This window comes from Pholis gunnellus (genome assembly GCF_910591455.1).
Source record: "Pholis gunnellus genome assembly, chromosome: 10".
Classification (NCBI taxonomy): Eukaryota; Metazoa; Chordata; class Actinopteri; order Perciformes; family Pholidae; genus Pholis; species Pholis gunnellus.
This window is the reverse complement of record NC_136537.1, coordinates 19,199,135-19,224,182: the sequence shown is the minus strand read 5'-3', so window position 1 is coordinate 19,224,182 and position 25,048 is coordinate 19,199,135. Positions and strand designations below refer to the sequence as shown.

The 25,048-nt window shown below is 39.7% G+C and overlaps 2 protein-coding genes across 2 annotated transcripts; one reads left to right on the top strand and one right to left on the bottom strand.

Moving 5' to 3' along the window:
* Window positions 1-248: 248 nt before the first annotated feature.
* Window positions 249-11,775, top strand: clnk (cytokine dependent hematopoietic cell linker). The gene is made up of 17 exons (XM_079167546.1): window positions 249-416; window positions 3,243-3,296; window positions 5,547-5,700; window positions 6,539-6,591; window positions 6,685-6,727; window positions 7,996-8,052; window positions 8,131-8,165; window positions 8,262-8,272; window positions 8,362-8,436; window positions 8,705-8,726; window positions 8,927-8,951; window positions 9,035-9,119; window positions 9,201-9,217; window positions 9,294-9,388; window positions 9,781-9,858; window positions 10,687-10,842; window positions 10,923-11,775. The coding sequence occupies exons 2-17, from the start codon at window positions 3,294-3,296 to the stop codon at window positions 11,073-11,075; spliced, it is 1,062 nt and encodes a 353-aa protein (XP_079023672.1). The 5' UTR covers window positions 249-416; window positions 3,243-3,293; the 3' UTR covers window positions 11,076-11,775.
* Window positions 11,776-14,123: 2,348 nt separating this feature from the next.
* Window positions 14,124-19,412, bottom strand: znf518b (zinc finger protein 518B). The gene is made up of 3 exons (XM_079167478.1): window positions 19,279-19,412; window positions 16,024-18,947; window positions 14,124-15,734 (listed from the first exon to the last, which is right to left on the bottom strand). Exon 2 carries the CDS (start codon window positions 18,871-18,873, stop codon window positions 16,399-16,401), a length of 2,475 nt encoding a protein of 824 aa, XP_079023604.1. The 5' UTR covers window positions 18,874-18,947; window positions 19,279-19,412; the 3' UTR covers window positions 14,124-15,734; window positions 16,024-16,398.
* Window positions 19,413-25,048: the final 5,636 nt, after the last annotated feature.

The following is a 25,048-nucleotide window of genomic DNA, read 5'->3' as shown; positions in this document are numbered from 1 at the left end:
AAATGTATGTTGCATGAAAACAAACTCACACTGCAAAAGTTGAAAATGCCAAGGCTGAAAAAAGGTTTATGCAGAAAATTAAATGTAAAGAAACATTACAAAAATTATAATAACCATATCAGAACACAGATGCAGAAGAAGAAGCCCTCCACAAAGAAACCTTTTCCTGTCACAGTGAAGACCTCAGGTTATAAGCCAGTTATTCACCACACAGGAAGTCATTTTGGGTTACTGCAGTGGGTGGCTTAACTCCGACAGTCAGAGTTGAAGCAGCCCAGGTCTTTTCTGTAGGTCTGTGTGAGAGAAAAGGAAACTGTTGACTCTTTCTGTAACCAAATACATTTGACCCAATAGGCAGAAATTTGCTGAACACCCACTGAGGCCGGTGTGCTTGTTGGACAAGTCTTCCAAAAGAGGTAAGCAACTGCTGCATTTGTGAGTGAGTAGAAAAGCAGCTAAAAGTCGATCGGTTGTAAAAATAGATGAAAATAATAAGTAATGAACTATAAAGACGAGACACGCTTTGAAATGCGGTATTTCCTGCTCGAACTGCAAATCCTGCTTTGATTAAAATTCAAGTACAAGACTTCATTTGCTCTTAGATTTTATGTAATTTATGAACAGCAATTGTCATCTCAACTTATAAGGAATTGGGGTGTGTGAATTAGGGGTTTAATCACATTGCTTTTACAAAGAAAAAATGTGCGAACGCATCGTTTTTCTGATTATACATTTAAATTATCTTGCGTTCACTCTTAATAATAGCTTTAACATCTTCACAGCAACAATTCTCTTGTAGTGAAAGTGAAATACTGCATGCTTTACACTCATTTTCATTCATTTTAAAACTCAAATCTGGTCCTGGCTTTTTAAAACGAACTGTATCAATACATATTTACTGCCACAAAACACCTAAACATGTATGTCAACAGCAACGAGAATGTTATGAACAAGACAATCCACGTTATGTCCTGGTTTGGTCCCTGTTGATATTGTTTCCCTCCTCAGACTGAGCTCTTTCTCGCTCTCTGCAGTTGATACTTTCTTGACTCCCGTAGAAAAGCCAGGTCACAAATCCATAAGTCGTCTGGTGGTTTGAGTTGCCACAAATCCTCTGCACCCAATTTCCATGGGGCAGAAGTTTATTCTCCAGACTAACTGCTCAACCTCATACGCTGGCTGCAAGTATCTAATCTCCTCTCCTTTTCATACGTCTCATCCAACACCACTTCCCATGGCCCAGTAAGCTCTGCAAAGTAGACAGACTGCCCCGCTGAGTGTTGGACCACACTGCCAAATCCAATACTGAGTTTGATTCTCCCTTGTGGGACTGTGAGCTGGTAGCCTGTAATATCTCCTGGCATGATCGCAATCCCTGAGCCTCGCTTAGACGTCCTCATTCTATTTTGGTATAGGTTTCCTTCCTGCTTCCTGTTTTGTTTTCCTTCACAGCCAAAAGGATTCAAAGATAAAAACCTAACAATCAAAGAGTGATTGATTGGCGCTCACCCTGTGTTTCTCTTCCTCTTCTCGCCTATCTCCCTGGAAACATGATTTTAAAATTGATAGTATGTCTTAAAAAGCTCATAAATGAAGGATATGTGACAAAGACGTATCAGTTTCAGTCCTCTTTTCGTCATCCGGATTGGGATCACAACAATGTCACTCCTTCTCACTCTGTGGTATTCGCGGCACCGTGGAGCACAGAAAGTCTGGCACTTTGTTTGCACTATCCAAAAATAACACAATATATGAATATATTTCCGTGATTTGTCACAACTACGTAAGCTGCTTTCACAGTTTTGCAGACAGTTTGCACATGTCAAAGAACAATTGGCAATTGTTTGGATCTGCAGGTGTCGATAATTGAACAGTGTGAATAGATGAAACAGTTTTTGTTTTCTTCCCTTGAATGATACTCGGTTAGTTTAAATATTTTGAAGAGAAAGTGGTGAAACCAGCACTGCTGATTAATACTGAGACACTTCTAATGAATACCAAGGTAGTACCTGCTTAAAATAACATTTAATATCGATGTTCTGTATGCATCTTGGTACTGTCATTTTTATTTACAAATACTAATGGTAATAGTGATAGCTTTAACTGAATTTGTTGTGTAATATGTTACATAATTTGCTGGCACAGCAACTTTTTTCTAGACTATGCTGATGATACCAGACTGTATCTCTTGGCAAAGCAATATAAAATGATATCGTGTTAATATACATTTTCATATTATTTTGTATTATTAATTGGCTGCTCTGATCTGTGTATGTAAAACTATGCATCTTTTGCTGAACAGCAGCTACTGTGACCACAAGTGATATACGAGAGACTGGTGCTCAGTAATACTTGTCACGCTGCTGTATCTGCTAACGTTAGCTAACATTAGCAACCTTTTTCAAACCCCCTGACTTTACTCGACTGTTTTACTGTTTATTAAACAACTTTTTACTTTGAAAGGGGAACTATGTTATTTTTCCTTTCAATTGTCTTTCTTTGTTTATTTCTTTTTTTCTGTCACAAAGTCTCACTTTAAATACTGAGTGATGAATATGAATACAAACAATACAATATGGACAAAACTGATATAATCACCTCAAATCAAACAAACCAATCCTTAAATCTTTAGGGATCTTCTTCTATAATTATATTATTATTAGAATTAAATTGATTATTTTTAAGGTTTACATATTTTTGAATAAATAGTAATAATACAATCTTATTATAATTACTATTATATACACTATTATTATTAATTAATAATAATAATATATTATTATTATTATTATCTTAATTAAGTAATTTTATCAAAAGCTGTAAAAGCAAAAGCTTAATTTGAAGTACATTTTTTTTTTTAATTCAGGTAAATAAGGATTTCTTTTGTGTTTACCTAAAATTAGATTTTACTGAAGTTCCATTTAAAATAGAGAAATACATGATGTTGCAAAAAAGAATCAAATATATTAGATTTTTTAATATTTCCATGTTCAAGCAGCATCTGTCCTTTCCTCTTTGTGGTCAAATAAAATTATAAATCTATCAATATTTTCCAAACGGTTTATTGCCAGTGAATGTTAGAACTGTAACTCAGATGAACAAACAGTGAGCGGCCACTAGCAGCTCTGTTCAGTTCCATATAAAGACCTCGTTCTTCTGCACGTGTAACTGTTGAGGAGGAAAAGTCCAAGGACACATTCTTTCGCAGAACACCAAACTAATGTTTTTCATTTTTGTTTCAGCCCCTCGTTAGCTGCGGAGAGAGAGGGAATAGCCATGCGTCTGCTGTGATAATGGTGAGTTATGGTGCCCGACCCGTATCCCCTATGGTTCCACATGAATGTTCCCAGGGGAAGCTTTGAGAGTCTGCAGCCCCCTTGTGTAATTACCTTTTAGCCCAAAAACGAGGAAAGAGTGAGATTCTGCTCTGTCATTGTTAGTGCGCAGCAAAAACAACACCGATGTGGATGACGATTAATAGCTTTAGTGTTGCATTATTATTCCTTTTGATGCAAAATTATGAACAAATATTTCAATTTATTTACTCTCCCTGGTTTATACAATAATCATCTCTCAAATTAGTGAAATCTCAAAAGATTAATAACATTTTGATGTAGTTTGAGGGAGTCATTTGAATACATTTTTAAACAGATGAAACATTAATATCCTTTAGGATTAAATTAAAGTTCTCACTCCACTCCACATAAATGTTTTATTGTGGTTATGAATGCTTTACATGCATATTTACTGTAAACAGTGAAATAGCATTGATAAAATTAATAAAACACTGTAACAGACTATTTCTTCGGGAAACCTGCCATCATGTTTTGGTGCTTTTTATGATGTACTTTCTACACGTCGTTGACTCATGATACTTCTTCAGAAATGCAGCACAGTGAAACAGCACAAGGTGTAAAACGCTTTCCTTGATATCGAGTTTCTGGCTTGAGGCTTCCTTTTAATCGACTTAGAAAATCACATGAACTCTTCTCAGGTTGTGCACTTTCCCTCCCTCTGTCTTTGACAAGGATCATGCTAATCACAAACGGAAATTTGAAGTAATAAATTCAGCAATGCTAATACGACAGAGTCTGTACTGGGTTTAAAGAGAAGAATGTTCCCGACCAGTGTCTGTCATCCGCTTGCAGGAGGATGACAGCTTTCCCTTCAGGCTGATTAGATCCCTGTAGCCACCTGAAGACTGCAAGTGTGCCTGCTCCATGTGCAGCCTCTAGATAGAGAGATGAGCTAGACGTGTTCAGCACACTGGCCAAGAATGTGCTCAATGACAGTAAACAAGGGCTGAGGAATATTTGTATTAAATTGTAAAAAATATGGACCTGTGTGGCAAGGTATATGTTGCCTTTGCTGGAATGTAAACATTATAATATTAGATCATAGTAAATTCACCTAAAATAGAGGTCAGTATGCTTTAAATGCAGGTATGAGAGCAGTCAAATTAATAATAGAAATGCAGGTACAGAGTATGTTTATTTCTGATAATGCATTAATGGGCCTTTTTGTTCTACGCTTTTCAGCCAATTAGGGAGAGTTGTTTTAAACATTGCAATTTTAAAATCATGACATTGTTCAGCTACAACAAGAAGCTTGAGTCAATCTTGTCCAACCACCTCTTGGAATATAAGAACCGGAACTTGTTTTATTTAGAAAATACGTTTGTGCACCTACACAGCCAAACGTGGTTGTTGTATGAATCATTGGATTTCAAATTAAACTCTCGGGGTTCATCATTACTCATGAAAACAAAGGAACATGAGCTTCCAAAGAGAGACATTTCCTGCCTTTTGGCGACATATTCCTGGATAACACTTGCCGGAAAAAAAACATAAATTTCCTCTTTGAAAAAAATAAAGCCAATCGTGATTCTCCTCTTCATTACAATAGAAAAAAGAACCGGTTCTGATGTGAAACACATTGTTTTTAAATTGAATGAGAGAAGCTGGTTTGATTGGCGATGATTGATGCACGCTCTCATAATGTATCCATCCTGATCTCACCCTTTTTTCCAGCTTTGCCACAGCTGCACAAAAGTACAGTCACAGTGCATCCATTCATTAACAGAAATAGACTATTTCATATTAATTAACACTGTGTCACAGACTGGCTATGAATGTGTGCACGTCAGTCTCTGGCTGTAAAGAGTGAAGCTGAAAAATGGAAATCCCTCGTGGGTTCTGTTGCAATACCTCATTATAGCTTCCTGTGCTTATCAGTGCTGGATACGTGTAAAGGATCTAACACTGTCTACTCAGAATATATTACGGTGTGATGGTTGATGTAATGAGCAAGACACGAATGTGATCAGCTTTACTGATTTCATTTTTTTTAAACCAGATTAGTATACTTGTTTCCAATAAATCAATGGACGCAGAAGGAGATCGTTATCAAAGGCAGTCTTTCTTGTATTAAATCTTGGTGACACACTCACAATGTCTAAGAGCTCCGTGTTACAAGACGAAGATAAAGCTTGTCTATCGTACACTTAGAATCTCCAATTTCAAGAATCTGCAATTTCCTCTCCACAGGATCGCAACAGGAGAGGCAGGAACAGAAATGACAGATGCGGCAACTTTAACAACACGGAAGAGCCTGAGTACGACGTGGTGGATGACCAGGAGGAAGTGGTTCATGTGCGCATATTTCCTGCCAGGCCCTTAAATGATGAGAGAGAGTATGCAGGTAGAGAGGAAAACAATGACTTATCATTCACATTCACATTCACGCTGCTCTCAGGTGTCATTTTTAGTTCCGGTTAAGAGCTACTTATCTTTAGAAAATTGTCGTCTTCGTGGCTCAGTGGGGAATTCTGCCCGTCTGTAGGCGTGAATCTGACCTTTAATATTTTTCACCACACATCTTATTCTCATTAGAATATATAAAATGATGGCACATAAATAGTGTACAAACCTATATCCCAAAAACCTAAGAATGAACTCTAAGTCTAAGTGTTTGCATTGTGACACAATGACAGTGAGTTTATTTCACTTTCCTACAAAGAAAAGCTCTGGTGAACATAACTAGAATGAAGCTGAATGAAGTGCAGGCACAAAATGACGGCTCCACCACAAGACTGTGGTGAGAATGAAAGCAGTGTGTTTCTGAGAGGGAGAGGGAACTCAAGCTGAGTGATCATGATCTGCCAGTGGGTCTCCAGGGCCATCTGTTGGCTGAGGCCGACTGCGGGAGATTACAATTATCCAGCAGTCGAAGGGGGGAGATGGGGGAAAGCATGTAGTGTGGATAGACTCCCTTTACTCTGCTGCATGGATGTGGCCCACAGCCAGGGGCCTCACAGCTGCACGTCGACAACTTCACTCTGAACGTGGCTTTTAAATTTGTTCACACTCGGAGTGTTCTCCCTCTGTAATCAATACAGTCTGCTGCTGCGGCGCAGCCACCGAGTTATAACAATGATACAAACTCATTTGAACTGTCAGCTAACGCTGGATCTACTGAAACTACTGTCATTACTGTCGCCGATAAGAGTGAGGGCATCTCAACTTCTTTTGCTTTCAAGACAGGGATCTCCCAAGGTCATCGTCGGCTCAGAGCCTCTCATCAGTCTGGACTGTAAGTTTTCAGTTTTTCTTCAGATGAATTCTCCATTACAACTGTACCGCTGTAAATGTCTGCTTCTTCTGTATGTGCTCTCCACTTCGTCAGGGTACCTCCAACATCTTCCCAAGAGAAATACCACTTACTTCAGGTAAAGTGACATTAAAAGCTTCATCATCTGAATTTTGATGCGATACAGACATTCTGGAGAAGTTTAACTTGGCCTGGTTCCAGTACAGTGTTGCTTAGTGCGGCGAACATTAGCTGATGTTGGCAACTTTATGACTTTTCGCTACTTGGCTGCTGCTCAGCAAAAGCTACACAGGGTCACTTAACCTGCATTATTTAAGATTAAATATTAAATTAAATGGCTCTCTAGGATGTGAACGGGCCACTCATAATTCTGAAAACAGCAGACACAAAACCACCTCTGCAGAGCTTTTCAGTCTCTTTTAGCTCATTGTAATGTTTGTAATGTATTGTTACTGCATGGCTCCAACTGTTTTCAAGAAAATAGCTCTGATAAAATCCCCCGTACACTACAAGAGGCAGACTGTTAAGTTGGCAATTAGCTAGGGAACACAGTCAACCATTCACCAGCTAAAAAAACTGATATTTCTCTCAGTTCAAGGTACCTGCACACCTTTTGAAATCACATTAAACATTTCTAATACCTTTTTTAATGAGTGTTTATAATGAAAATCACCAAATTGGAAAATTGAAGGAAAATTGAAGTGCTAAATTTGATATTCAGAGCATTAATATAGCAGAAAACAACTACTTGCTATGCAAATTAATTGATGTAACTGAAGTCTACCTAAGCCACGCATGCTTTCAGTGCATGTGAGCGCGCATGTGAGCGTGCATGTGAGTGTGCTCCACTGGTTAGCTAACGGCCGCTGCTCTGCACTGCTCTCATATGTTACACGGTTACAGATGATAACGTCATCCAAACCGACAGCGTCGTCGCTGAAGCGAGGCACCCACCCTCCAATTAACACTGTTAGCTCTGTCAGTTAGCACTGTTAGCTCTGTCAGTTAGCACTGTTAGCTCTGTCAGTTAGCACTGTTAGCTCTGTCAGCACTTTTAGCTGTGAGCCGCTGGCTCGCTGTAGATCTGTTGAGAGCCGTTGAGAAGCAATAGAAAATGCTCCCAATCCCAAAATATAGCTTATAACCAACAGTGTTTCAGATCATGACCATGATGGATTTATGAGCATGTACTACTTCAGCTGATGGCTTTCAAGTCAGTTGTGGCATTACATGTTTCAGTTTAAAGTAAACTGTAGGCCTTGCAGTTTAAAAGTGTCAAATTTCCCTCTGAGTTTGAGTACCAGAACCTCCGAATTGTACTTATGAGCACTACCTTAAGTACTTGTACAGTATACATTATTTCTTTCTGCATTGCATGTTTTTCAGTCCCTGGACCTGCAGTAAACAGAGACATGAAGCCAGGCAGAAGAAAGATCAGATTGGGTAAGACAACTTAATTAACTTCTCTTTCATCGTCCTCTGGCCTGAAGCGTCTCACACACTCACATGTTGCTCTTTCAGACAAGAGGTTCTCACCTGTGCTGCCAGTAGAGCAGGTAAACACCTCACCATACATACAGGACTTACTGTTGACTCTGTTTCTGTGTCAGTAAACTGTGTTGATTGATTTTTCTCTCTTTCTAATATCACAGCACTCACACAGGTAATTTGCTCAACTACTATTCAAGTCATTCATTGTTGGGTTTAAATGAGTTGTGAATGGTCTTGCAGCTAAAGTCTGTGTACTTCCAGGCGATGTCCATCACCTCCAACAGAGATAGTGAACCACTTGCCCGGGCTGACAATAGGCGAATCCTGCAGGAGAGAGTGAGAACTGTTTCACCACTGGTTTTATGTTGCTGTGGCTGACTTTGACCCCGTGTGACCTCTTTCCTCTGTGTGAATGGCGGAAAGTGAAAAGAAGCCGTCTGAGTTTAACGTGTGTGAACCGTGCGGCAGTGACGCCATCTGCTGGTTAAAATCATGATCACAGAAAAAGCTTGTGGCTTTCGTTGATCAAGCACATTGTGATATCATATGATGTCATATTTAATAATAATTCATTAATTAATAATAAACTTATTTTTCATTTCAGTGGACAGAGAGCAACTAAAAAAGTAAGTAGTCAAACATGCAGCATTATTACAAGTAAAGTGTCAGATTTCAGTGCTTTCAGCCATAACATATAATTAATTATGAATTTTATGAATTTTATGAATTCTATCAATTTTGTTTTATTCTACACAATTAAACTTGTAACCTGACTTTTTTTTCTTCTTTTTTTTAAATGTAATTGTCTTTTTAATACTTCTAATAGGCTGAATTCAGTTCACATACCAAAGGTAAGAGCTAAATAAATGTGAATGTAATATTTTTGGGGTTTAAAAGGTCTTGACAGCGGTAGAAATGTTGAATGTGTTTTTAGGTCTTCAGCGTGCTGACAGTGTTTCATCCCTTCATACCAATCCAAGACATTCTCTGGATCTGGAAACTCACAATATTGAAACAAGGTGTGTGTCATCTCTCAGGCATTTCAGGACAAGTATGTCGTGTTAAGTCATGTTTGATTTGTTCTTTTTTATTTTACTTAGGCCAGAAGAAAGTCTGGGTAAGTAATGTTATGAATCATCAGTATCATTATACAGTTATGGAAGAAATGAGTCAACACTAACGTCTGCTTAAAGAAAGGGCGCGTTCAAAACGTCATCACCATGAGTGGCCTCAAACTAAAGAAGACTTTGACCAACATGACTTTGTTCCAAAGGCAAAACCTATACAGGTATACTCACTGCTACTTAAAAATACAGATTTAGATTATTTATACAAAATATGAGTCAACTATTCAAATGATGATGTGTTGTTGTAGGTTAAACTACCCATAGATATAAAAAGTAATTATTCTTTAGCAGCTGCAACATGAAAGCGGTATTAATGCATTACTAATTATAATCCGGTGACATCATATATTTTACTTTATTTTTATGAAATGGACCTTTCTGCATACTTTTACTTTTGGTGCTTTCAGTATATTTTGATGCTAATCTTTTTCTTGAGATTGAGTAAGATTATAAAATGCAGGACTTCTACTTGTAACAGTGTATTTTTAAACTTGCTACTTTTATTTGAGTAAAAGATCTGAGTACTTCTTCCGCCATTGCTAATGTTTGGCAGACCTACAACGAAGAAGACTGGTATGTTGGGGCTTGTTCCCGAGCAGACGCTGAGCACGCCTTACACCTGGTGAACAGGGTACTGGATCTCCTCTTTGTTTCAACAATACACACAAGAACGACAATAGTCAAACAAACATTAAATTAATAGTAACAGACGTAAACTAAATGAAAAACAAACACAGTTTAGGTCAACAAACACAGACAGGTTACAAGAGTTCATGTTCAAAAATCAGGTCCAAGATAATTCAGAGAGAGCAGCCAGCCTTTGTAGAACTGATCTGCTTTGGTATGTAGAATATCTGTAAGATACTCCAAAGAAGCCAGCTCAAATACATTTTGACACCAAATCTTTGCCATTATCTCTGCTATACTTCAATAAGATGTTCTTTCTAGCAGCAAAAGTAAGAATGTCTTATGACCTTTTGCCCAACATCAAAGACACTGGATCCAGTATTTCAAACCAATATTTCTGTAAATTACAACATGTCCATCGGCAATGAGTTAAGGTACCTATTTCAGTTTTACATTTCAGACACAGAGGAGAAATTGAGGGGTTAAAAGAATGCGCTATTAGAGGATATAGGTGTTCTATGTATGAATCTAAACTGGGCTGCTTGCAGATGGATATCTTTTTGGCGTAACTCCAATCATAATCATTAAAAAAGTAATAAAGTAATCTGGATAACCGGTTTTTATCAATGCTATTCGTCCTAACCAGGAAACAGGACGTGAGTTCCAACGCTCTAAATCTTGATAAATTGGTTTTGTACAACTCATTAAATGATGTGATAACACAAATACCTAAGAAGACACAGTATCTCCTCTAATATGAAATGAAACAAAATAAAAGATCTGAATATATCTGAAGCTAAACTTCTTTTGTTTCTCACATTAACCACTTTAGAACGGAGCCTTTTTGGTACGAGACTGCTCCATGAGCACCAACAGGGAGCCGTTGGTGTTGGCCGTGTATTACAACAAGAAGGTTTACAATATAAAACTCCGGTTCACCGAGAGCTCCGGTCAGTACTCCCTGGGAATGGGACGACGCTCGAATGATGTGAGTGGTCTCAACAAGAGAGTTCAACAAGCGCTCTCCTCATTATGTTTACCGAAAGCTCACATCTTATTTCTCCTCAGATGTTCGACTCTGTGGCAGACATCATCAAGCTTCACTCCATATTCCCAATAACACTCGTCAGCGGGAGAGGCATGCCCGGAAGCAAACCCCCAGAAATCTGTGTGCTGACGTGGCCCTTAACAAAAAAGGATGTTGTCCAACTGCTGCAATAACACGTGAATCATTCCAGCAAAGATGATCTGTCATGGGAAAAAACCAACCCTTTAGCTCAGCCAAGAAATATTCAGGTCCACTAAGACGTTAATAGTTATTTTTTCAATGGTAATGAAACAAACTGGATTGATATAATAGATTCACTGTGTAGTAGAGTAATACAGCAAACAGAGGACTGCTTCATGAAGCAGTACACTGAATTTATTTCCAAGAGCAATCACTTTTCCACCAATATTTACAAGCCATTGAGTAAACACCCTCCTTTTTCCACGTCATAAGCCCATTTTTCTGTTAATATATTCCGCTGTTATTTCTAGAGTTTCCCTAAATGTCTTTTAAGAATACATTTAGGCCCAAGTGGCCTTGCTCTTTATTTTGACCTGTTTCAGACCCAGATAACAACGATGAGCTCATACCTGCTGCTCGTGGCTACAAAGGCTGGCTGGGTCTGCTGTCAAGCTCCACTGAACACAATACTCCCAATGTCCTTTTCTTGTTAATGTTTAGCTCTTTGTACCTTAGTTGTAGCGTTATGAATTTCAGAGCGAATAATCGTCAGAAATGTTCACCACAATTGTCATCTGGTTGGAACCGAAAATATTCACTTAAGTTCATGAAGAGCATTTTAGGAAAAAGATGACTGAGTATACAAATTGTGAAAGTGTTGGTCTGTGTCAAATAAAAACAATGCCTGTACCCTTACAATTATTTTCATTATCAACTAGAAAATACATTTCCTGCAGAAAATGCGTTGGAATGCTGAAAGCTGAAATCAATCGCAAAGCATTGTTGAAAATACAAAACTGTGAAACTTCCTTAAAAATATTAAAGTCCAAAAGCATTGAACTGCACTGCTGAAAACCCCTGAGTTGAAATACATAACTGGCAGAGTTGGAAGCTAAAATATATAATCTAAAGAAGCTAAAAGCTGAATTACAATGCAGCAAAAGCTGGAAGCTAAACAATTTTACTGTCAAAGTAATAGTAGTCAAAGTAGCATTAGTGGTAGTACTAGTAAAAGTAGTAGAACTATTAGTAGTAGTAGTAGGACAGGATGTGGAATGAGAATAAAAAGGCCTTCTGTCTGTGTGTGTGTGTGTGTGTGTGTGTGTGTGTGTGTGAGAGAGAGAGAGATAGAGATTGAGAGAGACAGACAGACAGAAAAAGACACGGACAGACAGACAGGCAGAGAGAGAGAGAGAGAGAGCGACAGACAGGAGGTTGAACAATGCTTTTGCCTGAATATCATTAGTAAAAGTCATTAGTGTATATGTGTGCATTTGTCAGTGTCTATGTGTGTGTATCAAACTGCACGAAATTAGCTCATATCAACCACCTGTGTACCTGCCAGCATCAAAGGTCGCTATAGCGATGTAACTTCAAAGAGACACACATAGGCTTCACATGGAGTTAAAGCTGAGGCACATCTGTCAAAGTGGTCTCAAAACTCACATAACCGTATAGCTTCTATTGCTTCCATATTAGAACTGGAGAGAAAGGATGACTTAATGAACAGATAAAGGGAGAATTGTGTCTCTGGTGTAAAAATGTGGCTTCAGTGGCGATCTAGAGATGTTGTACGGTTGTCTGTGAACGATGTTCTCGGAGTAAGAATTCACATTGGTCTCTATGGAGCAGATAGTTGGACTTTCTCTCACTTTCAGGCTTCTGTGACCAAATGTGTAAATCTGTTGGAGGGGAAATTGTGGGAATGGTGAAAATATATATATAAATGTTTTTTCCACAAGATTCTGAAGCTCCTCTCCACTCTAGCAATGACTTCACGCACTCTGAGCTGCGCCATACACACCCATTGTAAAGTCAGAAAATGTCTGGAAAAAAAGCATAAAACATAAGCTGTGATTATTCAAAAAGTGTAAAAGATATCACAAAAGCTGAATCATACAGCAATAGCTGAATGAGAAACTGGAAGCAGAAAGTATTTGCCATATTTTGATTGATAACGTTTAAAGAGTTGATCAATTAACAATGTAGCTGACAATTCTCTCTAATCGTGTCAAAATGTGAGATTTAGGCTTCTAGTTTAAATTGATGACACAATCAGTCAATATTACAAGACAGAACGTCAACAACAGTGGTGGAAAGTTGAGGTGCATTTTCTCAGGTGTACTGAAGTCGACTACAGTTTTGAGGTACTAGAGCATTTACATTTTATGTTATCCTACTTAATACCTCTAATCTACCACGTTGTAGTGGCGGTTTACTCCAAAATAAATATAAACGCTTTTAATACAAGCCCCACCTTTCCAAGCTACATTAAACTGATTTATACATCAATCGGGGTTCCTACACATTTGCTATTTCAAAATTCCATCTTTCACCATATTTGACATCTGAGTACAAATAGCTAGATGATTATTATGTAAATAAATGTTTGTGCTCTGTTTGTGTGAGTGCTCTTCCCCCTGCATGGGGTTTATAAATAGGCAAATTCTATAAGCAAACAGGTTTCTGTAGCCAACAATGCTATTTGCACCGGTCCGAGGCAAACATTAGCATACTGTATGTGTGTGTGTAGCCTACTGTAGGTCATGTTTCATTATCCCATAGAAATAGGAGTGACAAGAGTGTGTGAATGAAGCATTACACGGTTTCATTTTACTCATTTACTCCACTGCTCGTTTTGGTCGTTAAACCCAACCAACCTGACACGCCTTACGGATTGGTACACAGAACCATCAGAGAAGCTGAAACTGTTTGGAAAAAGGGAAGTGAACGGCAGAAACTCTAATAAAGCGCTCACAAACAAGAGTGTCTTTCTGGGTCTTGAATGTCACACTTGCTACAATTCTACACTTTTATTTTCAGACATGTGGGTCATTTAGAGAAAGTTCATATAAAGCAGGAACGTAACAGTATTTTTACACCGTGGTATTGCTACTTTAACTAATTAAAGGCCTGAATGTTTGCTCCACCACTGCTTGTTTTTTAACAGGTCTGAGAGTCTCACAGTGTGTTAATGATGAGCGCTTTATGTGACACAATTCTGTTGAACAAAAGGGAGTAGACCATACAAATTATGATCATATTTTAATAGAAAAAAAGAGGAGTTACATAATTGTTATTATAAAAGCATGGAACACGATAATAAACAAAAAGGAATAAACCAAAAACAGCTTTAACAGGGACATGAGTAACACAAATGAGAGGTAAATGGAAGGCAAAGTAAAACATTCAGAGGGAACTGCCGCGCCCTTAAACACCTTTGAAATAATAATATATATTTATATAACAAACAATAAAGTACGTCAGCTTCTGAATCTGCAGTGCTAGGAAAGTAAAGCACAACATAACTGCATTTGCTGAAGAGGCTGCGGAATGTTAACCACCCCCTACAGAGAATATGAACAACAGCTATCACATTTTTATATTTATAGGTATGTACACAATAAAATCTGTGAGTGATCAAAACGTATATACACAATAAAAAATGGGCAACCAAAACCTATTAATTGATAGGTCTAGCACCTCATACGTCATGGTTACTGATTATAAACACACACACATGTTGTAATGCCGTCGCAAGAACAGAAACAGTTCTGCAAAGCATCAGGAAAGAAGATCGTTTGTGTCCTTTTGATGGTGTCAACAGGTTCTCAGCATCACCACAGTCACTTAATATGTACATAAGATCAAATACAAGCATGTGGCTTTCTGCAACAGTCATGAACCAGTTCGAGAAGCTGTCATCAGCTCCGTTGTGCACTGTACTGTTTGAGGAGCTGCAAAGACGCGAGAGAACCGTATGGCACAAGGAGTAAATATGATCCAAGATGGCATTAACACTCGTTTCTGGGACTGTTGGACTCAAATAAGTTAATAATAAAAAAAGAAAATATCTGTGATGAGTTACACATATAAAATTCAAAAACAAAACGTACAAATGTGATAAGAATAAAGAAAAACAGAGACTTGATGATTCTTTTCTTATCCTTCTGGATTTTTAGGAGTAGTCAAAAATTATAGCCGTTAGCTCCGGCCTCACAGACGCCAAGACTCACGGTGCATTCAGGCACTCATCGTCAACTGGTAACGTCAAAAAAACGTTACGGTTTATCACCGAGAATGGTGGTAAATACTGGTGAGTAACTGGGGCACATTCCAAGTTTACAGCACATCTGAGACATTTCACTTTTACACAACACCTGGAGGACAACTGGCAAACATAATGTCCATTTCTCTGCAACACCCAGTGATTTAAAATACAAACTGATAACATGAACAAACAGTAGTGTGCGTATGCCCAGCTTCCACTATTTACACCTTGTAGTTTCTTTTTTCAACTGTCCAGTTCACTTGATTTTAACAGTGACTGTTGACCAAATAAATAAATAGACAATATTTCCCAAATTTCAAAGTTTGCAAAGAGTGCCTGAATGCACCACGACACTACTGACCCCCACTGAGTGCTGCACACATCACTGTTATCTCAAAGGGAGCCGGATTTTTTAGGTCAAATTTGGAAAAGCTTTTTTTTTTCTTTTTTTTTTTTAAACGGGACGTGCCTTATTGAAGGCAATCGTGTTAAAATGACTTTACGAATGCGACATAAGTGTCGACACGACTTCATCACAGGAAACAAAGGAAGAGGCTCTCTGTCCATATACAATGGCTGGAAACAGATTTGTTTTCTTTGCCTCGGACTGTTCTGTTAAAAATGAAAAATGAGCATTAAAAAGATTAAAAATGGAGTCATACCTGAAGAAGATCGCATGTTATTAGTGCTAAACGTTGCGCGAGGCTTCACCCACAATAAATGTCACATAAATGTCACAAAGCAAACATTCCACCATTACTTACTATCGATTTACCCATCGTGCATGATCAATGCACGAAATGTGAGTTGGCACACAAAGATCTGATACTCTCAGGTGTACTGCACCTAAATCAGGTTGTAGAGGATCCAGATTAACAGCAAAACATTACTGATGACAACAAAAAAGAAAATTAAATACAGTATGTATTATCCTTTTTCAGTAAACAGCATGCATTTATGCCTCCACTCTTGACAGACCTACTGGATTCCCAAACGTCTGTAACATTACTTAACATCTGTGTATTGGTGACTGCGATCTACTAAAGCAGATGCTCCATAACTCAAAGCAGTCAAGCTGCATTGCACATTCCATGCCTATACAAACAACATACGTGTAACACATTGATAATCAGATGTCCATTGTTTTTAAAATGTTACTCTCCCTCATATTTTGTCCATCTTTCAGTCAACATCTCATCGTTGTAATACTAGTTATTATCTCATAATCGTACACTTCCGTACGGGGACACATCGTCGGATAAAATTCATGGAAAGACACCGACAGTGCACCCCATCACCTCGTACTTCTGCCCCATCACTTTGCTCAGTCTCATTTTTAAGATTTGGCACTTGGGAGCCGCCTCGGACTCTCCCGTGTTGTCCGCGACCGTGTCTGGCCTCGCGCCCTGCACGGAGGAGGCCCGGGGCTTCGGGTGATTGAGCACCACCACGGGCTGGTAGGGGCTCGGCCGCTTCACCAGCTGGTCCACCTTCAGCGGCATCGGGTAAATGACGGTGCAGCCGGCGAGACCGCCCACCGGTACCTGAGTCTTGTATTTGGATATTCTGAGCTTCAGCCCCTTCTTGTTTGTTTTCCACAGGCCTACTTGTACCCGTTTCAGAGAGACAGTCAGGAACTTTGAGATGTCGTGCTCACTTTTTGCCATTTGCTGCGGGGGCTCCGCAGGCACATGGGCGGCGATTTTGGAAACAGATTCCTCATCTGTAGGAGATTTTGAAACAGGGGAGTGACTGCGTTTCTTACTGTCTGCTGTCGCGGTGCTTTTTGCTTCCTCCTTGATGTAGTTGTGGGTCAGTGCAGAAGGGTGCTGAATACATTTATCCTCTACTTTGATAGTGTCGCTGGTCCGCTCCGTCAATAAAAGCTTGTGGATGATGGATCCATCTTGTGTGTCCACCTGAACACAGGACGTCAGCGCCTCCTCCGCCCGCTCTGTGATGTTTGTCACCACGACGTGATCTTGAGTTGTGCAACCAGTACGGTTACTTTTATCCATCACGATGCCCCGCAGCGCCATCACCAGCGGTTGCATGGAGGCTTGGACGTCGCCTGGTTGCTGGCTTAGTGAAAACACAGAGGAGATGACGGGGAAACTCTCGGGCTCTAGCGCGTCTCGTTCTCCGGCCCTCTCGCCGTATCTCACTTGCTGCGTCCAGGCCGACATCTTCGGACCTTTGCGGTTGTTGGAGAGCGCCGGCGTTTTGACTAATGAGGACTCATTTAGGCTTCTGGGGATTGAAAAAGACGGACTTGAAACGTTATCCTTACAAAGTGGAATCGCTGGAGGTCTCACTTGGGCAGACGCAGCCAAGAGGACACTCAAGCAGGGAGAAGAGGAATTCTGCTGGTTCGAGCCCTCTGCCTCTGTCTTTATTTTTGAACAGGTGTTGTTCTTGAGGCGTATCTCGCCTGGTTCCAGCTTTACAGCCACCGAAACATCTCGCGGAGGGATTGTCATGTCACTCGCCCTCCTGGGTGGGATACTCTTGGAATGCTCTAGGATTAAATTCTTCCTCTCGTCCACGGCTCTCTGGGGAACACACGCTCCCATGTTCTCTGGATGCAGGGCGCCGGTCAACCTTTGGCCGAGCCTGTTGCAGATAACGGAGGACAGAGCCGCGCTGTGGCTCACCGGTTCGCTCTGCGTCACTTTGATCCCACCATTTCCTTCTCTTACAGGATTGAGGATGCTTTTGGGAACCTTGTTTGGAACGAATGTGTGACTTTCCAAGTTGATTATTTCTTGTGACGCTCTTTTAAATCCAGCTTTTTCTTTGTTGACGTGATTTGGGAGGTTTCTGGAAATGGCGGGACGCTCCACATTCACAGTCTTTGCTTCACACTGCTTCCTGTTGACCGTGCACATCCCCATGCTCATGGACTTCACGGTGTTCGGGTGGTGTAATGAGGATAAGAATGGCTTTCCCAGTGCAGTGTTTTGAGAGACTGTGGTCCTCGTCTCTTTTATCACAGACTCGTTTTCTTGTTGAGAGACGAGCCTCAGCTTCAGCTCCTTCGTCCCGTTGACGGTTTTCACCTCAACAAGCTCAACCAAGCAGCCGGCGGGGATCGTCACTTCCTCTGGAAGAGAAACCGTCAGAGCCCTGTGGTGCTGAATGAGTCCATTCAAAGGGGACAAAAGAACGGAGCTGCCATTCGTGGCATTCGATACGTTCATGTCCAGTGTTTTCCCTCTCAGTTCATCTCTACCCTGCCTGACTGCAGGTGCACTCGCGATGGGTACCGTCACCCGGACGGCCGGTCGGAGTGATGCCGGATCAACGGTGGGCACACTTGATAAGGCACTGGGGACAGGAGCGTGTGTGCCGGGCTTAGCAGGTCCTTGACTGATGCTTTTACTATGCAAACGATCAATGTGCTTCACGAGGCACAGCCTCCGCATGTAGCCCTGTCCACAGTGAGGACATTTAAACGGGTACTTTGAACTGTGCTGCTTCAGGTGAGCGTTTAACTCCGCCTCGCTGAACGATACCTTGTTGCAGTAGAAGCAGTAAAACCTCGTCACTTTGTGGTCCAGCATGTGCCTCTTCAACTCTGCAGCGTCCGTGGAAGCAAATCCACACTTCTGACTGCACTTCACGTTGGAGGTGCTCAACACACGATCCAAGACTAAATTGGGGTGTCCACCGTTCACAGACGACAACATGCTATGGTAGCTGACAGGATTCATGTTGAGCCTGTGAGGTCCGCCGGTCATCTGGCTGCGGGTCCTGCGGTCATACGGTGGAGTCAGAGGAGCAGCACCCTCTGACAAGCGAGACGTGATCCCCACTGTGGGAATCAGAAAGATACATGAGAGAAAGAACCTCACAGTGACATTAACAGAAGGCCTACACACATAGCCCCTCCCCCCTCATGTGAAGCGTTTTCGTTAACGCCTGCAGCTGTTTGATCCTCAAGTAACGGATTGCAAGCAAAAAATACAAAGCGGTTCACTACATAATGTTTTTGCAATTTTTCCCCCCCGCTGCTGTCCGGTGCTGTGTTCCTTTGAACACAAGGAAAAGGCCCCATCTGACCACAACAAGGGGGGGATCGCAAAGACGACGGTCCGCTTTTCAACTGTTTATGTTCGCAGCAGAGTCAACGCCCACGTACGTACCTTTATAGGAGTGTTGTGTTTTGATCTGTTGGGTGTTTTGAATTCAGTAAATCCTTTCTGTGGACGTGATATTAACGCTTGTTGTCAACGAGAGCAACCGAGCCGCTTTGCATTAGCTCTCCGTTAGCTCTCCGTAGCTAGCTGACACAATTCCGGAAAAAGGTTGTTCTCGCCTTCAAAATAAGAGTGTGGAATACAAACGTTTTTTTTTTCGAGAATACTCCCTATGTGTTGTATATGAGTTTGTTTGGCCATATTACATGTTACAAAACGATATTTGGTGCATGCTGTTATGCCGTGGTTGAACATTATATCCTAAAACTGATTTTAACAATGTTTCCTGCATTTTACATATACATTTATTACATTTATTTACTTTACCTGTTGTTTTTATTTACATTATATTCATTTATATTGTTATAGTATCGCATATCACGTATGTTTGTTATTGCATGTGTTTCTACCCTGTCTTGTATCTTGTTCTGTGTCCGTTTTTGTACCTTGTTAATTGTTTGTTTATGCTAATTCGTTCATTCTTTTGTTTGCATTGGGACCAGGGAGACACAATTTGGTTCCTCTGTACTGGTTTTCCCTGCATATATGTATGTATACTGTATATATTATGACAATAAATCTCTCTTATATCTTATATCATATCTCTTTTTTATGTATGTATGTATCTACACCTCGGTGGAGATTTGTCTTTGACTTTTGCCAAGTAAAGAACATTCAATACACAGCACACTGTTAAAACCATACACATATACCGTATACAATAGTGCAAATGGGCTAATAACACCAATTAAGTAAAAGAGAGCACTTGCAAATCTAAATATGTTTACTCAAGTTCTGTACATTGTGATGGAGAATTTTCCCTGTGCTAGTACTTTTCTACAGTGACTTAGTTTATGTGCCTTATTCACTAACAAAACTATGTGACATATGATTGTGTACTAGCTGAATGGTAACAAGACCATGTGGGGTATTTCTGCCTTTGCTTCCATGAGAGGAAGTAATTGAATGGGGGTGCAGTTAACCAGAGAATGTTACGGTTAGGAAAAGAAACGGATGTCTTTTGTGACAAGGCTCAGATAAGAGAAAGGGGCTGAATGGAGGTGTCAATGGGCAGTTAAAACCGTTGACCAAATGTTTAGGTGTAAACTCCTGGTTCACACCCTGTCCTGAGGACCTTTTATAAGCTATACAGACGCACCACTCTTGGCTCGTCCTCATGGACACTCTATGATGATCAAGCCTTTTCTGCACATAGATTAAATACTCCAAAGACAGACTTCTTTTCTCAACGTTTCTTATTTCAGTATTATAGGACTCAATCGGTACTTTTCACTGTAATGAATTGCTTGAAATTTAGGGTGGATTTTCAATGGTATCTTACAGTATTTCATAATAATGGTAAAATATAGTTAAATGTTCATCCCTCGCATGTAAATTAACAGTCAATGCCGTCAATTAACCATAACAGCAGACTACTGTAATTTCTCAGCATAATACAGTATTTTCTGTGAAAGCCGAGGTAAAGTTACGCTTATCATCCGGAATTCAAAGTCTCCAGTATTGTATTGTCTTCATCATGATTGAACTGTTAACATCTCAGTTAAAGTTTAACTTTGTATGTTTCGTTATATTAGGTTGCCAATATTGGTGGAGCTAGCTCTGTAACGTTAGCTAGCTCGAGCTCAATTAGCCTGAGAAAGGTCAGCAAGCTAACAGCATAGTAAGTTAAGTTAACATAAATAAAGTTAATCACCAATTACAGTGTTAAGATGTAACGTTAGTAACCTACTGTAACTTGTGTTTATATGTGGTCTTATTGAACAGATCAAACTCATTTTATTGTTGAACGTTAGTCCAGTGTGGTCCATTGTCTTAGCTCCTCACATAGGCACGTCTGTTAATTTAAACTGTATGGTATTGTTGTATTAGCTTTTTGCAAAGACTTGCACTAATGTGTTAACATATGTGAGGCACATGCGAACCCACAGTTGCACACCCAAAGCTTCTTTTAAGTGTGTTTATCCTGGATGTCATAGAACTTTCCAGAAGTTCAGAACATTGTGTTTCTAAAGTTTTTATTTTGTTTGTTTTACAGTCACTCGTCATCAGAGATTGATACCAGCCAGTCAAGTCCTCTTTTAGGGTGTTGTCTCTCTCTTTATTTTCATTCATGTGCGAGTTCATGCAGTTCACATTAACTATAAATGTGTATAAGACTTGTTAACAAGCTAGACTGTGATGCAGTTCTATTACACTGTTCTTGATAATATTTTAATTCAGAGTTTCACTCTTAATGCTATTTTAATTCAGTGTCTGAGGGAGTGACGCCGAGATCGAAAAGTGGCCGTTGGTATGCCACTGTTGTTCAGCGGTATGGACCTATCCCTAGAGTAGTATGCCAGTACTTTTCCAACAGCACACCATTTCCCGAAGGCAGGTGCTGCTTGAAAGTTCATATTAGTGGTAAATGCCGTTGAATCAGAGTGGTGTGCCATTCATATCAGTGGTATGATATAGTACATCCATACATACATTGGCCATAATATCAGTTTCAGGGCACATCAGCAAATACTAAATCATACTAAATCAAGTGGCACCTGCCTTCAGCAAACAGTGTGCCGTTGGAAAACTACTGGCATACCACTCCAAGAATAGGTACATACCGCTGAACAACAGCATACCACTCTTGGGATAGGTACATACCACTGAACAACAGTAGCATTCCACTCTCGGGATAGGTACATTATATTACATTACATTACAGTCATTTAGCAGACGCTTTTATCCAAAGCGACTTACAATTCAGATTCTATCACATTTCTACACCGTAGGCACAGCTACAGGGGCAATTTTGGGATTAAGTGTCTTGCGTCATTGACCCATTTGGCCACAAGAGGAAGTTTACCTTGAAGTGAGCGCTTCTGTCAGGAGTAAACTAATGCAGGGCACATACATATGTTTTATTTATCACCACAGGTAGAGAGATGTTTTCCACTGTTTCGTTTTTAAAATATAGTTTTCTTAATTTATAAATCCATTGTGCAATGAAATTCGTTAGCATAGCCGTTCATTCACCCCAGTTTAGTCTGCTGGTGTAGTTGCCATGGCAACAAGTGCCAACGGATGTCAGCCTATTAGCTTAGTTTAATAAAAACGAGTAGCCATACTGTTACAATTCGGCATTTTTTTACTAAACCAATTACAACTACCAACAGTCATACCTTCAAGGACCATAATGCATTGTCACATATTGTCAACGAACGAGAAATAAAGGCTAAATTGCCGCGGCACCTCTCCCACACAGTGGCCCAACTTGCCGCAGCAGCTGAGCTTGCAGCAGGAAGTGCCTCTACTAGCTGCCGCTGACACATTTTGAGCTTGCGTTTTCTCACGGACGCCATCACAAGGATACTACGCTGCGTTCACAGTGGTGTGTGAGAGTGCGAAACGTCAGATATTAAAGTGTGGTAGTTGAACGGCCCAATATGGCATAGTTTATTTCTCATTTACTGTGATCCGTGCCAAGTACAGGCTAAAACAGCTTGCTAAACAGAATTTTGTCTCTAGCGTAATTTTTTTTATCCTTTCAATCACGTGAATATGGTGTATAGAAAGTGTTGAATCATAGTTTTCGCGGTTATGCTGTCACTCATGATGCCACGCCCCTCTCAGTTGATGCCACGCCCCCCACGTTAGATCAGGGTCAAAAGTCTGAACTGAAAAAAAACGATCTGAACTGAAAAAACAACGATCTGAACTGAAAAAAACGACCTGAACTGAAAAAAAGATTTGAAACTGAAAAAAAAAAGATTTGAATCTGAAAATATAAAATCTGAAACTGAAAAATATAAGAACTCAAATATCAAAATATATGTGAAAGTGAAAAAAAAAAATGTATTCAAAAAAATTCCAGAACTGAATCAAAATTATATTCAACCCCAAAAAACTTTTCATTCACTTATTTTTATTTTTAATCCATTGCTGTATTTTTCAATGTTCAAGACCACAACTTGAACTTTCAGGTTCAAATTTTGTTTTCAAATGAACAAAACTTTTGACCTGGATTTCGCTCCATAGATTTCGCTCCATACAGCTGCACCTGAAAACTGAGCTGCGTGTTAATGCTGATGTAGTTGTAGGCCAGCTAGCAGGCTCTGGCACGTCAAAGAATACGCCCAACATGTCAAACTAAAGATCTGATTGGTTGAACACTATGACAATATTGTCCCCATTCACTTAAACTGCAAAGGGATTCACTTTTGAGTCTCAGGCCTCTCTTCTTACCTAGAGACACAGGGGTGAAATCTGATTGGATAAAAGCTCTACTTAAAACAAGCTGCACTGGAAAAAATATTTTTATAATTTATAATACATGTACTGTATTTAAGAAAAATTATTAAATTATAAAATAGCTATAACTTTGTGATTCTGTTTAGGCCAGCAGAGAAGGCCTTGAGGGCGGCCCACCACTGCTTTTTACATAAACATCTGTCAAAGTGTGTAGGTTTGCGTATGGTCCATAGGGACTAGTCACAACCAAAGACACAATTGTCCCCACCAATATTTTGTGAATTTGAATTGCCAGTTAGAAAAAAATATTTTGCACAATATATTTGCAAACTCATTCGTATTATTATTAGTGCTGGGTAAGTCAACGCGTTATTATCGCGTTAACGCATTAATTAATTAACGCCAACAATTATTTATAGCGTTTCTTTTTATTTTGAAAGTCCGTTGCTCACTGGCAACGGTGGAGGAATGGAGACTACTGGACATCGCTGCGGTAAAGTCAGCAGACACTCAGATCTCCGTGGTCAACTCAGCAGACACTTACATGTTAGTGCACCAATATGCTGAAATTCACGGCAAACGCATTCAAACTGCACAGATCGGGAGCGAGCGAAGGACTTTGAAAGTTAGCGGAAAGTTAACGTGAGACAACAACCGGTTTCTTCAGACATTCGGTTTTCAGAATAAGATGCCAACAAAGTATGAATTATATTCACATTAAAGTATAAAACATGCTACCTGCATCTCGTGAGTTAAAGGGAAAATACATCTAAATTGTGCGTAACGTGTCTTTATTCTTTGATCGCTGGGTAACCATCATCACCTCGGAGTTACAGCATTATATTGATCAACAGTAGAGCTGCATTCACATGCTCTGACTGTCATGAAGACAGACATTTTTGCTGAAACATTTTATTCCTGTTGCACAGCAGTGGAACACGTTTCACATACAGTCAGCACACTGAGCACAGATAGTGCAAGAAATATAACTGCTACTGTGTATAGGGAATACTGCTGTTAAAAAGCACCTTATTTGTTTAAAGTGTGCAAACCAAATGTTATTGTTCATATAGCAGTACTTTTAAAATAAAAGTGCGCAATACACTACTTTTGAATTAATTATTGAACTTTGCCATAACAATGCGATTAATTGCAAAAAATCTATGCGATTAATCGAGATTAAAAATGTTAATCATTGCCCAGAACTACTACAAATTGCATAAAGGAGGAAAGCACTTAATTTATAGCCTATTAAGTGCTGCAGAATTGTTTGTCTTTTTTGGCTGCACAACTGGGAAAAGTTTTATATATATATTTTGGATATAGAATATACTGTTACTGTATATTGACATTTTAGCAGAACGTTTTTTATTCATTTATTTAATTGGGGGGGGGGGGGGGGGGTCCCTACCAATGCTGAGACCAAACCTACGCCCCTGTGCCAAATGCACATCTTTGAGACTGC